At 45.3% G+C, this 18,417-nt stretch overlaps 1 protein-coding gene across 2 annotated transcripts in view; it reads left to right on the top strand.

Annotated features, from left to right (window-relative positions):
* Nucleotides 1-18,417, top strand: part of F13A1 (coagulation factor XIII A chain) — a 164,704-nt gene that overhangs the window by 125,465 nt on the left and 20,822 nt on the right. For both annotated transcript variants that reach the window (XM_024248827.3, XM_063725327.1), the window contains exons 12-14: nt 1,249-1,402; nt 8,364-8,651; nt 15,613-15,773. In XM_024248827.3, coding sequence (XP_024104595.3) covers nt 1,249-1,402; nt 8,364-8,651; nt 15,613-15,773 — 603 coding nt within the window. The remainder of the gene's footprint in view (nt 1-1,248; nt 1,403-8,363; nt 8,652-15,612; nt 15,774-18,417) is intronic.

The raw sequence follows: 18,417 nt of genomic DNA, 5'->3' as shown, positions 1-18,417 counted from the left end.
TCGTTAAACAATATCTGGCAATACTATTAAATATTATTATCAATAACATTTACTGAGCATTTACTCTATGCCAGACACTATGATAAGTAATGTGTGTGCATTTGTTTCTGTTAATTCTGCCAATCGTCCTATGAAGAAGGAGTTATTATCACCCTATTTAAAGAGTGGGTAACTGAGGCTTGGAGAGGAGCTTGGGAAACATTTAGTAAATACATCAATGACTATTAGCAGTACAATTCATGCTTCCTACCTGCTTCCATGATAATAACTGGAACCTTCAAGAAAGTGATTGTAAAATATGTAATAAAGGACTCTGGTACAGTCAGCTTTCAGGCACACATTAGTCATTGTCTCTAGAAAGTAGAATAGTAAAGCAGAGCCTTGGGAGAGCTTGGGGGCAGCCAGCACGGCCCCAAGACAGTATTTCTGAGTCCCACAAATAGCACATTTGAGTTGCTGAACCAATAGAAAATAGCCTGAATTCCTCCTAGATCATCTAATGTTATTGTTCAATTTAAATACTTTTGGCTTCAAGTAGCAGAACTAATGTGGCTGAAACAGATGGGGACTGATTTTCTCATATAAGAAATCCTGAAATAGGTGGTCCTGATGCGGGCTTAGCCATTTAACAGCATCATTAAGTCCCCCAAATCCCCAAACGCCTCTCAGCTTTCTACTCTGCCACCTTCTCATTGTCGGCAGTGTTTCTGTTCACTTTCTCACTATGGCCACAGCAGCTTCAAGCATCCCTTCACCTGAAAACACCTGAAAGCAGAAAGGGAAGGACAAACTCATCCATGTACCTCTCTCCTTTTTCAAAGGGGAAAAATGTTTCCCAGAAGCCACCTAGCAGACTTCCTCTTCCTCCTGGCAGTAGGTCACATAGCCACAGTTAGCCCAAAAGAAGTCCAGGGAAGCAAGCTATGGGCATGGTGGGATGGCATTGTCTTCTCTCCCGTGAGAGGTAGGACTTATCACGAAGACAGAGGAGAGAGAAAAATGGTTGCTTCTTAGACAATTTGTTGTCTCAGGCTCAAATAATCTTTATTTAAAGTACTACTAAATAAACTAGATTCACCTTTAGAATATTTTCAAAACCTGTTTGGCCCTATGATATGAATCCAGTGTTGTTGAAGAAAGGGGCATGTCAGCTCCAGAGATCTCTAGACGACTGTGCTATGGACAGTTAAAGACTTTGGCAACAGCAGACATGTCATGATGGCTAATGCTCTCCTCTCCTGTTTCCAGGTCAACAGCGACCTCATTTACATTACAGCTAAGAAAGACGGCACTCATGTGGTGGAAAATGTGGATGCCACCCACATTGGGAAATTAATTGTGACCAAACAAATTGGAGGAGATGGCATGATGGATATTACTGATACTTACAAATTCCAAGAAGGTAATTTACTACCACTGAATGAGGATTTATTTGCCCAAGTCCATTTAGTACTTATTCATTGTCACTCAGCGATGAGTTCCAGAGAATGCACTGGCATTTGCAGCATTTGGTAGCAACAGCAGAAGTATAAACTTTCATGTGTGAAAGACACATCACATATGCAATTTTTCATTGTAGTTTTCTTTGCTAGCTTGCTTTGGGCAGAATTCTCATTCACACAGCTTGTAAAATGATTTGGTTTAAAGTCGTATCTAATTTAACGGAATATAGAATATGTTCTGGCTCACAAGAACCCTAATTTTAAATAATCCTATTAGAAAACACCGTATAACTAATGTAATTTTAGTTCAATAATAGAAATTAAAATAACTACTTCTCGTTTGTTTAGTACTTTACCAATTATTTTCACATACATTGTTCCATTACATTATCATGGAAGACTACAAAGTATATAATACAATATTAATAGGACAATACAATCTCTCTAACTCAGGACAATTATGTCGAAGGCCAGTTTCAATTATAAAATAATGTCATGGTGGGTTTTTGTTAACTTTTATTGCATAGAATGTTTCAAATGGCACTACTGGGTTTAATTCTATCTCAATCAATGCTTAGTGTCCACTCTATGCCTGCAATTGGTTTGGTTCTAGCGATTCCAGCAGTGAGCAGGACTCAGTTCCTGTCCTGGTCCAAGTGACAGGATTATTGTGCAGAGGGGTCTTTGGAAACAATAAGTAGGGGCATTTAGTCCAACTGATTCAGAAAAAGAAAGACTTGAGAAGTCATGGACCTCAGTTAAAGAAGCTGGACAGGGGTTTCCAGACAGTGGGAACACGACCAAAGTTACAGGGCATGCAGCCCAGTATTTTTAGGGGGGTCCTGCAGGCTCAGAATGCCCAGTGACCGGAGACAAAGCTGCCTGAGGCCAGCAGTGGCCAGGAACTGGAGGACCGTGAGTGTCTTGATGGGGAACATGCAACATATTTTGCAAATGATTCACTGCCAGAGGTTCTTAGGAGTATTTATTTTAGTGAATGGATAAAAATGACAAGTAATTAGCATATACCTAAATATTCATTGGAATCCATGAAGTGCTAAGAAGTGCAGAATTTGTTTTAAATATTTTAGACAGTCTCCCTGCTCTTATTTACAAAAGCAATTTGCACTATAAAGCAGCAGCTTGCTGAATTGAGAACATTTGTGCATAGTCTCAGAAAGTCAGAATTTTTGTTATCTGAACTAGTGAATTTTCACTGTATTTTTGAAATGCTTCATTTTCCTATTCTGTTGGTTATCATCCATTGCACAACACAGATACAAAGGTGGTATTTTTTTGTCATTTGGATTTTTCCTTAAAGGAAAATTTAAAACAATATAAGCTCAAATAAAACAAAACAAACAAGCAATGCCCTCTTACTATAGAGTTATAAGCAAAAAAAGGTTTGGAAAAACAAAAAAGCAAGTTCATAGAAAATTTAGCTGCAACATCCACTCATTCATACATTCATCCACACGACAGCTGGCTCTTACCACCTGCCATCTTCCTGGGCTGTGTAGAGCTGGACACACGCACAGCCCTGCCTTCCCATGCAGCTGGGGAGAAAAGCAGAAGGCAGTCCTCACTGTGCTGGGTGAGAATTGCTCTGGCACAGGGTGGACGGATGCTGCCGGTCACAGAGAAAGGTTCTCAGCCGAGAATCGGAAGTTGGGGAAGACCTCGTGGAGGAAGTTAGTGATGGGCTCAATAAGCCCACAGGACACACAAGAATTGGCAGATGAAGCTGGGGAAAGAGGTCCCCAAGAAAAGGCAGTAAGGCAAGGACTGTGGTGAGGACTCTTCTATTTGGAAGAGGTCCTGACCAGAGAGAGTAGTGAACAAAAGTTGCACCTCCAGGCAGCTAGGGGCAGCAGGAAGCGAGCTGTCCACATGACAGATGTCTCCTAGAAACCATGGAGCCGAGCACAGCTGCCATTAGCTGTCAGCATGGAGGTGACAGTGAAAGCCAACTCAGGAATGGGACAGAATCAGATGCCCCGAGAGGAAAGACCAAAACCCGGTCCACGAAACAGGAGTCAGGGGCTTGGCTGGGGGTGGATACCAAATTAAAACAAAATGTGTCCGCACTGCATGAGGAAGACATCTGAGGTCCAGGCCTCTAGAGTTTAGCAAGGAGGCAAGGCTGAGGGAGAGGGACAGTGTGGAGGTCTGGTCCAACTGGAAGAATCCCTAAATCCACATAGATGGTTGTAAGCGACAACTCATCCTGCTTCTGGGCTGGAGTTTGACCCCAAGTGGGTAGTTTCTTAATCAAAGGTTGCCTATACATTTCAAACTGGAACTTTGGAAATGACCAAGTGGAGTGTTGTTTTGAGAAGAACACCAAGACTGCATCTGAATATGGTGGGATAGAGGTTCTGATGGCCACCATTGGCCACTGGCATGCACTGAGGACTCGTCATATCTGTGGCTCGATGCTTACCACCCTGATTCTCACCATTGAATCTCTCATAATTTCTCTGATCCATAAATGCTGAGTGTAGACACCAAAATATGGAAATGAGTAGAATCACAGGAAACAAATTATTACTAGATTTAGGAATTAACTATTTTAATGAATTAAATCATGGAAAGATCAGGTTCACTTCAACTTACTAAAGCTTATTATTAATTTTATAACTTTTTTCAAGATATACAATTAAGAAACTATAAGACTTTGAAAACCAGAATTCTGAAGACTTCTCCTGTGGCAATATATCTTCTTTGATGACAGTGTCTCGATTCCATTCCCTCTTTGCTCCATCAGTTACTCCCAGGGTCAGTGGTATTTCCACCACTCCGTCTCTATTTTCTCCTTCCAATCAGCATTTAAGCAGGCTTAAATGTCTGCTGTCTTAAAAAAAAAAATTACAAAAATCTTTTTCACCACTGTCTCTTCCTCCTCGCCTCCTTGTCGTCCTGGAGCGCTGCCTGGACTTGCGTCCTGCTGTGTTCCTTCTCCACTCATTCCGCGCACCTCCTACCTGACCCTCTTTTTCCTAACTCTTTTTGACTATATGTGAATTAGGACTGGATTTTGACTATAAGCTTTTCCCCTTTCTTCACCCCCTTTGAATGCCACTTCATTCTAGGCATCTATCCTTGGGCTACATTGCCACCCACCTGATGTTCTTCCCACATAGCTGGTGTTAACGTTCACATATATACTGATCACCCCATGTCTGTGTCTCCACCGGGACTTTACCTAAATGTCCTACAGAAACCTGACACAGAACTTCCCAAATGACACCTCTCACTCTTTCCCTCGCCTCAGGTCTGTTTCTCCCACTGTCCCTACTCTGGTGAAGAGAACCAACAACCACTCAAATTTAGCTACTTAAGAATGAGTCAAGCAACAAATTCTTGAAATGTCCCCTCTGAAATCGTTCTCAAATGCATCCCCTCCCCTCCAGCTCCATAGCCTAAAAATTAAATATTATCTGGTGTGTACAACTCTTAATATAGTGTCTGACACATAATAAGTGTCCAATAAAAGTTTCCCCTATTACTAGTAATTCTGTTATTCCTGCCATACTACTCCTATTAGTTTGGGCTATGATTAGTTTTCTCCTGGAAAAATACTTGCTCTAGCTTCCCAGTTCCACCTCACCTCCTCAGGCCCTCCTTCCCTCAGTCTAGCCCCTGCCTTGCTGCCAAAGTAATATCTGAAATATAAACCTGAGCCTCTTCCAGCATTGCTTACAGCCCTACCCCCCTCTCTCCCTGTGGCCTCCAGGGCATCCAGTCCTAATTCACAAAGCCTCTTGCTAAGTGGCTTTTTGGCACCTGGTCACTGCACCTCCTGAGCATGCCCCCACAGGTGTATGCAGAGGCCAGGGACCTGCTAGCAGTTCCTCCAACAAGCCAACCCCCCCACCTGCCTCCCTGGCCTTGCCCTCACTCCAAAAACTCCGAGAAGCCTCCCATACCCCTTCCTGTCCCCATGCACTGCAGGCCAACCTCCGTCCCAGCATCTGTGGTGAGCACATGTGTGCTGCCATTCATTGCTCTTCACTTGTTCCTTCTGCACCAGTGAGGGAAAGACTGTGTTTCTCCTCTGTGCCTAGTGCCTAGCACGGTGTTTAGAACATTATGGGGTTTCCAACAGCATGAGATGATTTGAATGAATGGTTACTGGGGAGGCACTTTCACAGCTGGGCTTAGTTTAGTTGAACATAAAATGTCCTAAACTGGACTATTATGAAGAGGAAAGTTTTGTCTCTGGCTGAAAGCAAAATGCTTCTCCAAACCTCAATCCCTCAGATCCTCTGTGCCAGGCTGGGTTTCAGGGCCTGGGGATGCAGAGGTGGACAACATGTCTCTGTTCTCATGGAGCTTGCATTCCAGCAGGGAAGATAATGTCACACAGTAACTAGTACTGTGACAAGGAAGAGGAAATAAAACCAGGTATGTGTTAGGGAGAGCCGAGAGGACTAGGGTTTGGGGACACATTACACAAGGTAAGAGGGAGGACAGGGGAGGTGACAGTGGAGCTAAAGCCAGAACAATGAGAGGCTTCGTCCAACATGAAAGGGCTCTCTGATTACATCCTAGTTAATGGAAAGATATTTTTGACTTTGCACCCAGAGGCTGCAGAAGAATCTGAGAAAATATAATCTGGCTTTGGATAAGTCTCTCACAGCACTAAAATGTTGCCTGTGGCCCTGAATTATGTAAGACGCCAGAGCACGGAGCATAACTGTAGAGAAACAGGAATTACTCTGCCAGGCTCTGGGAAAGCCGTGCAGTTGTTTTTTCCTCTCTGGGCCTGTGCTTCCTGGAACAGCCCCAGCCTGCTTCTGCTTGGCGGTCTCCGCTCACAGAGGACAGTGCTTCCCCAGAAGGAAGCTCCAGGTTCCTCCACCCATGGCAGGCTGTGAAGTTGCTCATAGCTGGCCTCAAGGCTTCTCCTGTTCCCCTCACCTTGGCCAGCTCAGCTCCTCTCTGATGTGTTCCTGATGCTCGAATTTGCCTCCTGCATTTTGCCTCAATGCATATCTGGCCTGCATCCAAAGTGATCATCATTAATGTTCTCTTCTCATGGATCTATTGGCCAGATGATTTCTGCTAAAATATTTCACTGCACTTCCCTTGTCCTCACTCCTCCTTCCCTTTTTCTTACCTCCCTCCGAGTGCTCTAGCCGATGCTTGTCCTAGACCAACTGTTCCTGGCACATTCTTGTAGTCTTGACAATCAGGGAAATTGTTAATACATACACACACACACACACACACACACACACTACACATTCACATTCGTATGCAATGCCTTCTGGCATTTTCTCTGTCTTTGCAGAGTAGCTTCCATTTATTATATATCTACTACCTCTAATTCACCTAATAAACCTAGGATGTAGATACCCTTATTTTACAAACAAGGAAAGTGATGGTAATAATAGTGTCTATCTTATAGAGTTGTTATGAGGATTAAATGACACAATGCATAATAAGCACTTATGCCAGTGCTTGGCACACAGCTAGCCCTCAGTGAGGGTTCTGATGGTTCATTGGCCTCTCAGTCACCATTACATTTTATTATTAACTAGATAAAGTAGAAGACAATACCTTTAAACTAGTATAATTATAAAAGCTAGGATTCTTATTTTAAAGTGATTTTTTTTTTCACTAGCCATTCTGAAGCCTAGTTTTTACAAGCCAAGGAATTTTCCTTCATCTTCTCATCTCTATCCTTAGGGATGCACGAAGATAAACCCAAAGGTATTTAGGATGGAAAAGAGGATGACGACCATCCCTCACATCTGCACGAGCCCTGTTTCCAAGGCAAAGCCTTTTGTCCAAGGCTCTGTAAGGACCATTCTCCCAGCTTCCCAGTGTCTGAGGCACAAGCTCCTTCTGAGGCCTGACTTGTATCTGTATTTTCTGCCTCATCACTTAGACAAAGCTATGTTTTTCTTTTTCTGGAGCTTACCCTCCTCCTTTTCCTCCCTTCATCTCCACCACAACCACTTTGCAAACCCTGCACAAAACATTTTCCTAAAAGCAGCACACACACCTCAAACTGCATTAGAACTTGGGTGTACCACCGCATGTCAAGAGATGTCCCTCAAAAAATTGCCCTCAGTGTCAGATGAGTTTGGGAAACCTTGTGTAAAGAAAGGCAAAGAGGTGTCCTTGCTGCTGGGCTTCACTTATAACCTCTAATCTGCTAATGAAGGTGAACATCTCCAGGAGGCGCTGGACAACTAGTGCGCCTCCAAGGGATCTGACCGGAGCACCTTGGGCAGGGTCACCTTTTTAATGTCTTGCCAGAGCCCAGCGTCCTTGGGGACTGGGGGATGCAAGGTTTGGTAAAACCTTCTGCCACGGCATGGGCATTGGGGGCAATGGCAATTGAGTAAGACAGGGAAGAATGGGGCAGGAGCCCTCAAGGGTCAGCTCAGCAAACAGCAAGTGGGACAGACCCAAGTGGGAGGAGAGATGAGGAAGACAGGTCTTATTGGGGCGGGGATGGGGGATTCACAAATCGGAGAGAAAAGTTACATTGCAGGAGGTGGAATGGCAAGAAGTAATTATTTCCCATTATTAGAGGTCCCCAAATTCTAGCCACATGGCTGGGACTAAGGAAGGCAAGCAAACTGACACCACAGTTTAGGAAAAGATAGACATTGCCAATTTTACCTCCCACCCCCTGAAATAGTGGCCCCGGAGAAGCCCATTTCTGGATAGATCCCAACACTGTCACCTCCTAACTCACAGCCTAGGCTGGTCACTGACTGTCTGGGAATCTGACTTTGCAGAATTTATAACATAGGAATAATGATGGCACCTGTCTACTGGGGAGGTCTGAAGCTTGTATTATAGAAACACCCCAACAAGTGCAGTACACAGTGCATCCATTAATGTGACTTTCTCTCTGGTGGATTGTATTTTTCCCTGTCATTATCTCTGGATCTCCCCCAGGTCAAGAAGAAGAGAGATTGGCCCTAGAAACTGCCCTGATGTATGGAGCTAAAAAGCCCCTCAACACAGAAGGTGTCATGAAACCAAGGTCCAACGTTGACATGGACTTTGAAGTGGAAAATGCCGTGCTGGGAAAAGACTTCAAGCTCTCCATCACCTTCCGGAACAACAGCCACAACCATTACACCATCACAGCTTATCTCTCAGCCAACATCACCTTCTACACCGGGGTCCCGAAGGCAGAATTCAAGAAGGAGACGTTCGACGTGACGCTGGAGCCATTGTCCTGTAAGCTAACAATGGTGTGGTTCTCTGTGAGACTCGCTGTCTGGCCCCTGTCTTGCTAGGTGTGAATGCCCGTTATAGCTTTATATCAAAGTTAAAGTTCCCCCCAAGATCTCAGAAGTGTGAGCCTCACAGGGAGAACCCACTTATTCTGCAAAAGCCTCCACTTTCTTTTTAATTTTTATTTTTTGAGATGGAATCTCGCTCTGACACCCAGGCTGGAATACAATGGAATGATCTTGGTTCACTGCAACCTTCGCCTCCTGGGTTCAAGCAATTCTCCTGCCTCAGCCTCCCGAGTAGCTGGGATTACAGGCACATGCCACCATGCCCGGCAAATTTTTGTATTTTTGGTAGAGACGGGGTTTCACTATGTTGGCCAGGCTGATCTCGAACTCCTGACCTCAGGTGATCCACCCACCTTGGCCTGCCAAAGTGCTGGAATTATAGGCGTCAGCCACCACACTCAGCCCAAAAGCCTCCACTTTCATCCTCACGTCTCATGCACAGAAGTGAACATTGAAATTTTCAAAGCCTAGAGCCCCATGAGTCATGAGAATTAAATGTAACTTCTTGCTACTCAAAGTGTGGTCCATGAGCCAGCTGCATCAGCATCCCCCAGGAGTTTGTAAAAACTGTAGAATCCCATGTCCCACCCCACACCCTCTGAATCAAAACCCATGTTTTGACAAGATCCCAAGCAGACTGGAGTGTACAGGAGAGTTTGTGGAGCATAGATCTAAATGATCCATCTCAGAAACAGGCCCTCTGCTGGTGCCTCTCTCCCAAGTTAGGAAAGTCTTTTGGGGGCTGTCCAGAATGAATGGTGTGCTTTGCTTTCCCATTCAAAAAGATATATGTGCTGACATAGGCCGCTTCTTAAAAACACTGTCTCCTGTAATCCCAGCACTTTGGGAGGCCGAGGTTGGCGGATCACCTGAGGTTAGGAGTTCAAGACCAGCCTGGCCAACATGGTGAAATCCCGTCTCTACTAAAAATACAAAAATTAGCCCAGTGTGGTGGCAGGCACCTGTAGTCTCAGCTACTCAGGAGGCTGAGGCAGAAGAATTGCTCAAACCCAGGAGGTGGAGGTTGCAGTGAGCCGAGATTGTGCCACTGCCCTCCAGCCTGGGTGACAGAGCAAGACTACGTCTCCAAAAAAAAAAAAAAAAAAAAAAAAAAAAAAAAAAAGGGAGACTGGAGACAAAGCTATGTCATCTAGGAGGGGCCTATGAAGGGGTTTTCTGCCTATGCCATCTCTTGTGGGGCCTCTTTCTCATCCTTGTGTGCACATCCTTCCAAGCATTTTCATCACTATAAAAACTCAGAATATTTTAAGCAGATCAGGGTCCACGTGCTACAGCTTGCCTTGGGGATTACAATCTCAAATAATCACATTTCCTAGGATGTTCATATTTGGTGGGCACAACAGTTGGCAACACAAGTCCATTGGAAGAAACTGGTCTCCAGGCAGAACATGAGTTAGAGCAGGTTGCAAAGGACCTTGATACTTTGGGGCACCAATTTCTGTTGGCCTGACATGGGGCACTGAAAAGAAAAGTGTACAAATAATAATTTTGACAAAGCAAAGGCAAGCAAAACTAATACACTCTCCTGGGGTAGTCAAGCCACAAGTCTCAATTGCTCTCAAGCTCTCTGGATTTTGTGGCTGTCACAGATCATGGTACACTTGCTGAGGTTTTGGAAAATAGTCCCAGAAAAATGAGAAACTATTTTTTAAAATCCTAATTCCAAGGAACTTACTTAAATTTGAAGGAAGCAAATCTCCCCAGCTTCAGTAATGGAGCTAATTAAGAAATCACGGTAATGGGGCCAGGCGAGGTGGCTCATGCCTGTAATCCCAGCAGTTTGGGAGGCTGAGGCGGGTGGATCATCTGAGGTCAGGAGCTCAAGACCAGCCTGGCCAACATGGTGAAACCTCATCTCTACTAAAAATACAAAAAATTAGCCAGGTGTTGTGGCAGGTGCCTGTAATCCCAGCTACTTGGGAGGCTAAGACTGGAGAATTACCTGAACTCAGGAGGTGGAGGTTGCAGTGAGCCAAGATCGTGCCACTGCACTCCAGCCTGGGGGACAGAGCAAGACTTCATCTCAAAAAAAAAAAAAAAAAAAAAAATCACTATAGTGTTTTCTTTGGAAACTAAAAGATTTGGCACTTTTCGTATTCCTAGGGTAGTAAAGGTAATTTTCATGGAAAAGAATAGTCAGTGTAAAGGACTGAAGAGGACAACAGTCATGGGGATTGTTTAAAACAGACAGCCACATTTGATTTCAGAGAGTTTTGCAAATAGAGAATTCTGGATGTAAGCGACCACTCTGTCACCTACCAGCTGTGCTTCCTGAGCAAGTTACTTAAGCACTCTGAGCTCTCTCCCCTTATCTGCAAAGGGGAACAATAGCACGCACACCACAGGGTTCTTGATTCATTCCCCTAACCTTTATTTAGTGCTTGCAAGTCCAGGTTCTGTTTTATGCTGGAGACACAGCAATGTCTATTCTTACTGAATTTCTGATTTCATGGGGGAATCAAACAAACAAGTGAATCTATAGTATAGTTATATGGGTAATACAAAAATATAAAGCAGGTTAAGGAAAAGCGGGACTACTTGTGGAGATGGTCAGAAACAAAACCTCCCTAATGGGGTGACATTTAACAGAGACCTTAGTGAAGGTCAGAAGTGGGCATTCCAGCCAGAAGAAACTGTATATGCAAAGGCCCTGGGGCCAGAGCATGTCTGATGTGTTCAATGAGCAGGAAGGAGCCAGAATCACGAACAAAGGTGGCAAGGGGGCAGTGCTGGGTGCAGACCACACAAAGAATTGTAGGCCTTTATAAGGCCTTTGGTTTTTATTTTGAGTGGGCTGAGGAGCCTTTAGAGAGTTTTGAGCAGAAATGTGGCATAATCTAACTTAGGTTTTGAAAAGACCACTGGCTGCTGTGTTGAGAAGAGACTAAAGAGGAAGTAGGGCTGAAGGTTAGAGACTGGTAGGATGCTTCTGCAATCACTCCACCGAGAGGGGCTGATAGTAGTGATGGAAGCAGCGAGAACCAGTGCGATCCGGGCATGTGCTGAAGGTGGAGCCCGCCTGATTGGCTGATGGACTGGATATGTGGTGTGAGAGAAGGAGGGTGTGGAGGAAACCAAATGAGTGATGAATGTGAAACGTTTGCCACATGGGAGACTCTCAGTAAATGGTAACTTCCAACATGTTTACATTTGGGGAAACTGAAGCTTGAGAGTTGAGTCAATGTGTTCAAGCCCCCACACAGCAATGAGAGGCAAAGCAGATAATAGAGTAGACAGATAATAGCAGGGACAGTGAGCCAGTTCAGCGTAAACTTGGCCCCAAGTGGGCCAGGTCCCTTCCTTGTGCCCCCATTACCTGGAGTCTAGCACAGATCCTTAGACAAAGAACCAAATGCCAGCCCTTTTCCCACCTCACAAGTGTCCTGTCTCATAATCTCCTTCCCCTTCCCTCTCTAATCCAATTAAAGAATGAGCTTGTATGGGTGAGCAGAATGATATCATTCTCTCAGTCACTGACCTAGGGACGGCTGACCAAACCTACACCTGAGTCCATAGGAACACATCTCCCATTTGCTTGGCCAGCCCCAGGTTGTCCTGAATAACTTGAAGGGAACTGGAGACTCTTTGTTCCTTTGCCCTGCAGGCAGGTGGCATTAACTGTGAGCAATAAATTGTACATTGAAATATAAATTACATTGCAGTGTATTGCAAAAAGCCACATAACTTTAGGCCTTGATCAAGCATTCTTAGATGCCTCTGCTGCAAAGAAAGCTTTCCAAGTAGAATGGGAGGCATACTTTCCAGATTGATGATTAAAGGGAATGCGTGTGCTGGAATCAGCTTGGGAGATCTGAATAACTTAAACCTCTCCGTACCTTCAAAGGTGCTATCATTTCCACTTAGCTATATTTAGTTTTCTTTGCTTTTTGGAAAAGAGATGAGGCAGCTCCAGTCTGTGTCTCCCTTGGCTTTCCCCAGACACCGTAAATGATATTGGCAGCATCCCAGCTCCACCGCTCATAGAGCGAAAACCTATTCCTCCTTCTCTTGCCACGTTTAATAAACTTTATCTAGAACAATTTCTTGTGCAGTGGCAAAACACAGCACTTACATAACATACTATTTCAGAAGCACTGTTCTCTTGGGCTCTGAAGCACAGCCTGGTTCCTTTAGTGCTATGATTTAGGGAGTGTTCTACCTCAGAGAAGAAAGGGGTCCTGATACCGAGATTATAAAGGTAGCAAGAGCCTCTGTAAAGAAGTCATATCCCATTAGCCAAAAGAAATCCAGTGGTCAAACACAGTCCTCCAGAAATAGTCAGAGGAAGTCATTTTATTATTATTACTGGAGACAGCTAGAGGCCAAAGGCGTCTTCTTCGAGGCCTTCCACCTTGCCACTTCATCCATTCTATCTAGAGACATGATAAATTGACCATTTGTGCTCATCTGAGGCTGTAACCAGTAGAGGGCCAGAACCTCACTCATCTAAACGGTTAATTGCAAGGGGAGCCATGGAGGAAGCCGGGTCCAGATTTAGGTCCAAAGACAGCAATACGAGCGGGTCATTCCAAAAGGCAGGACCTGGGGGCCAAGGTCAAGGCAAAATCATAGCTTAAGAACCAGCTCTAAATGGAATAGCTCTGCCCCAGGAATCAAGCCAACAAAGCTAGCTCTTTAGTGCTTGCCTAAAATAGACCAATACATTCTAATAATCCACCTGCCCTATACAGGGTTTCTTGGTTTCAGCACCATTGACATTGTGGGCTGGATACTTTGTTGTGGTACTATCCTGTGCATTGTAGGATGTTTAGCATCATTTTTGGCCCCTATCCACCAGATTCCAGTAGTAACTCACCCTCCACCCCAGTTGTGACAATCAAAAAGTTCTCTCCAGACATTGCCAAATGTCCCCTGGGAATAACATTGCCTCCTATTGACAACTACTAGTCTAGGATGACCAACCTTTCTAGTTTTCCAGGGATTGATGGGGTTCTCAGGATGCAGGCCTTTCAATTTAAAACCCTAGGTAGTTCTCAGTCCACCCTAACTCTGCCCTAACTTACCCCTTCTGCTGTTAGAACCTCCTGTCTCTCAGAGCATCTCACACTTCAATAGGCATTGTCTGGGATCTTATTCAAATGCAGATCCTGACTTCAGTGGTGCAGTAAGAAGTCAGAGAACCTGCATCTGTAACAAGCTCCCAGGTGATGGTGGTGCTGCTGGTGTGCAGACCACAGGAGGAACAGCAAAAACCTAGATTGGAAAGCCATCCCTTCCACTGGAGCCCAGGCTGTCTGCAGGGCTGCTTCTAAAGGGATGCCCCTGGTTGTTGGAGTGGCCCTTCTCAACCCTGGCTGCACATCAGAGTCAGCTGCAGAGCTTTTAAAAACACAGATGTCTAGGTCCTCCGAGGCTCTGATTTAATTGGCCTGGAATGAGAGCCAGCTTGGTAGGTCTTTAAGGGTCCCCAGGTGATTGTGACATCGAGCCATGACTGAGAACTCTTCAATCAGAAGTCCTGGAAGCAGGCACAGCACTTACGCATCTGTAAAGAGACTTCCAAATAGAAGTGCTGCCCAAGACAGAGGCCTTCCCAGCCTCTTGGTCTTCAAGGTCCAGAGCAAGTTGCTGCAGATCCATCGCAGGTGTGAGAGTTCCTCCACAGATGATGGGCATGGCTCAGTGCACCCACACCTTCGAGCCAGTGGGGAGTCAGGGGCCCTGCCCTCTGCTCTGGTGCATGCCCATCCACAGGCACTCCACCCTCCTGCAAAACTGCTGTTCAGTACAGCAGGCTAAAATGAATTACCCTCTGCGCTCAAACTGTTGGCCGTGAAGCTGTTTCCTTCAATAACTTCCACAGGAAGGGGAAGTCTTTGGCAAAAGCCAGAAACTGAGAAGGAAAGCAGTAAAGACATTCAGTTCTGTGAAGGTTCATAGAGTCTGTTCTCTGTGGCTGGGGATGGAGCAATGAGTCACCCATTCACTTGTGGAGTCTGCCAGCTGTCGGCACATACAGGCATCTGGCTCCAACCAGGTAGCAGTGGGTGCACACCTGGGCTCAGCCTACAGAAAAACTGCCCATTGCTCTCTAGAATCCTGGACAGTGGGAAATGGGAGTTAGAGAGAAAATGAGCCAGAGCCGCAAGATAGAACTCACCATCCTCAGCCCAGATGGTAATTGGAGGGGAGCCAGGACCACTCTCCATCTTCCAAATGCCATTCTCGTTGGCTTGTCCCCAGGACCTAGAAGTCTGACATCAGTGACTGGTTTCCATTGAGAAAACAATTGTTTGGCACAGAGGTCTTCTAAATCACAAACAGAGGTTTGGAGATAGTTGAATGCCTTTGGTAGAAACTGGTTTCGTCAGCTTCCTTCTCTTAAATAGAAAAATCATATCAGATTGGAGAGAAAATGTGGAGTGCTACAGAGACAATGTTTAGGTAGTTGACAATTTAGTCTGAGTGTGGCCCATGGCCTAGTTGAGACACTTCTTATTTGACAAGGGGATCATGTGTGGAATGGGGGCCTTGGACTTCAGCACCCCACATGTTCCATTTTGGGATGATCCCGGCCCAAATCAAAGCCACCATTAAAACCCGTTGGTCCTTCTTTGCCATGAAAATCACATCTTTTCCATGGCATTTCTTTTACAACAGCAAAAGAACTGTTTGGAAGGTTTGACACATTTTCTCCAGTGAGACTTCAATGAATATTAAATTTCCAGCACATTCTTTACCTAAGAAGCAGGACAGCTTATCCCCAGTTGACTCTTCGTTCCACCTGCCCCTTACCTTTGCTGTGCTCCTGGTGGCTTCCAGGCTAATGTGGGAAGATGGGAAACTTGGGGAAAAGTAAAGCAGACCCTGTCTCAAGTCTTGATGCCAGGCCTGTGTGTGTTTTCTCCTGCCAGTCAAGAAAGAGGCGGTTCTGATCCAAGCCGGCGAGTACATGGGTCAGCTGCTGGAACAAGCGTCCCTGCACTTCTTTGTCACAGCTCGTATCAATGAGACCAGGGATGTTCTGGCCAAGCAAAAGTCCACTGTGCTAACGATCCCTGAGATCATCATCAAGGTCAGTCTTAGCGTCTCATCCTGGAACAGAGAGAAAGGCACGCAGACTTGGTGTTCATGTGTGCATATGTGTGCTTGTATGTGTGTGTGTGTGTGTGTGTGTGAATCAATGTCCTGCTCAAAAAAAAAAAAAAAAAAAAAATACCAGTGCTAGGATCCTCTTGTTCTTTGAAAGAAGTAAACTGCCCTATATATAGACACATACATATAACACTTTCCTCTCCTCTCCAGATTTAAATATGTAGATGTGGCTGCAGATATAAATATAACCTGTGGGTATAAACACACTTGTGGAGGAAGATAAAGATGCGTAATGGCTACAGATACTTAGAACTTTCAGTGTCTCCAGAATAAAGTGGGTCAGGCATGCTATAAGAGGTAGATAAATTGCCTGCAACATTTTGGACAGTAATATTGTTTATGGAGGTATAATTGTGGACAGTAGATTGCACAGATCAAAATATACAGCTTGACGATGATTTTGTATATGCGTGTGCCTTGCAACCACAAGCCAGATGAAGAAATGGAGGATTTCCAACACCCCTAGGAAGTTCCCTCGTGCCTTTTACAGCCAATAACCCCCTGGACTATCACCAAGATAGTAACTTTTCTGACTTTTATCACCATAGGTTTGTTTTGCCCGTTTGACCAGTAGTTTTCATGATGCCTCTCCAGTGATCACCAGAAATCTCTGCCCAAATGGCTCAAGAGACTTGGCAGAGGAAGGCCAAGGGTGGATGAGAGTAGGAGATAAATGTGGGAGCCTGTGTGCTCCTACTTCTCAGGCCCACAGCTGTAGCTTCTGGGGGCATCAGTGATTGCATCCATGAGACACCTTCCTGCCCTGGAAGCAGGAACCCAGGCCTCTGGCAGGGACCCTGAGGAATGACATCTCATGCAGCCCTTATCCAGGTCTTAGAGCCCTTCCCTAGTCTCTGGAGAACAATCTTCTTGAAGTGATTAAGAGCAATTAGCACAGATCCTGCTAAACTACATTGCTCTAAAGTGGTAGATAAATCAAAACTTTATAAAGTTGATCATATTTTAATGGTCCTAGAGGTGGGCCGGGTGAGGGTAGTCCTTGCTTCTCGTGAATCCTTTGCTGTGAGTCATTTGGAAAGCTAATGACTGCTATGCAGCATTCAGAATGGCAGTGTTCCTTGGGTAACTACTGGGCTCCAGACGCTGTTCTTAAAGCACTTTATATGGTTGCATTTTCAACCACCAACAACCCCACAAGGTAAATAGTACTGGCATCACTTTACAGATGAGAAAACTGAAGCACAGACAGGTTCTATAACTCCTCCAAGGCCATACAGCCAGAAAATGGTGGAGCTGGGCTTCCAACCCCAGCAGGCTGGCTGCAAAAGCAGGGCTGGGAAACCAGCTCCTTCAACTGTTCTTATGGTCTGGTCCTGTGTGATTGACACAGTGAGCCACCCCAAGGCAAGGCCCACCCAAACTCACAGGCATGTAATGCCCATCAGGGAGCAGAACACCAGGCCCTTCTTTTCTACAAAGGCCTACATTGTCATGTCTCTTTGTTTCCTTCGCCTCTGTCATGCCCCACAGGCCCACCATGGCGTTGTCTGCACAGGACGCCTGAAAAGAAAGAATGAAAATGAGGCTGTGCAGGGTTGGCAGGCAAAGTCAGAAACAAATGCAAAATGGAGAGGTGGGGATTAGGGTTGCTGCAGAGGTAGCATCATCCATGAGAACGTGAAGTTAATAGCTTAAGGTGCAGGATGCCCTAACCCCGAAGCTGTTCTTCAACAGCTGGCTCTTCCTATAGACATGTGGCAGCCCCTGCTGCAGGCCTGTCCCAGTTGCTTGGTGGAAGCAGCTTTTGCTACCCTTCTGGGCCATTGAGCAGGTTTCATTTATGAACCTTCCTCACCAGCAGCAAGGCCTTTGTGCGTACCTGATTATGAAGTGACGGCCTGTCCCTGTGAAGGTCTCAGGAGAGAGCTTTCCCAAGCTGTGAAGTGCTCAAACCACAGCAGAAAATAGAATTTAATTGCACCACTGATAATAAACCGGATGTATGAAGGAAACTGATAACTTTCATCTTTTAGGCACTATTAATTTGCAGGATTATTTGTTAGTTATCTTCTGGGTTTACTTAAAGAGCAGTTTAATTCCCCAGGGGTACAATCAGAATACCTTATCCCACAAGTTAGCAGACCTGGGCACGTAGAGAGTACTTTAAATGGAGAGTTATTTTGTTTTGTGTTTCCTTCCACAAAGGAACCAGAGATGCTGTTCCTGGAGGAAACTTATTTAGAGGTAGGGACATTTGATAGGGAAGACAGCATGAGAGAGATGGAGATTCCGGCTTCTGTCCACGCCAAGTTTGTTCAAAAAGGTGGAATGAGGCATCATCCCATAAACTGTCCTTTAACCATTAGCCCAACTAACTCCAAGGATAACCTAAATCCAAATGGAGTAGAAGTGCTCCTGGGTAAAGCACTCACACCCTAAGGACCACCCAGGAGTCACGGAACTGTGAGAGACCCTGAGTGCAGAAGCTCCGGCCTGTGGACTGGGGACCTGCCTCGCCTCCTGGAGATGTGAAATGCAGAGTCACAGTAGGGGAGGGAAGAAGGGAGGGGAAGAGAGGGAGAGGAGAGAAGAACAGTGGGGAG

The sequence above is a fragment of the Pongo abelii genome, chromosome 5, assembly GCF_028885655.2.
Source record: "Pongo abelii isolate AG06213 chromosome 5, NHGRI_mPonAbe1-v2.0_pri, whole genome shotgun sequence".
NCBI lineage: Eukaryota > Metazoa > Chordata > Mammalia > Primates > Hominidae > Pongo > Pongo abelii.
The sequence above is the reverse complement of the archived record's forward strand: the minus strand, read 5'-3'. Positions and strand labels throughout refer to the sequence as shown.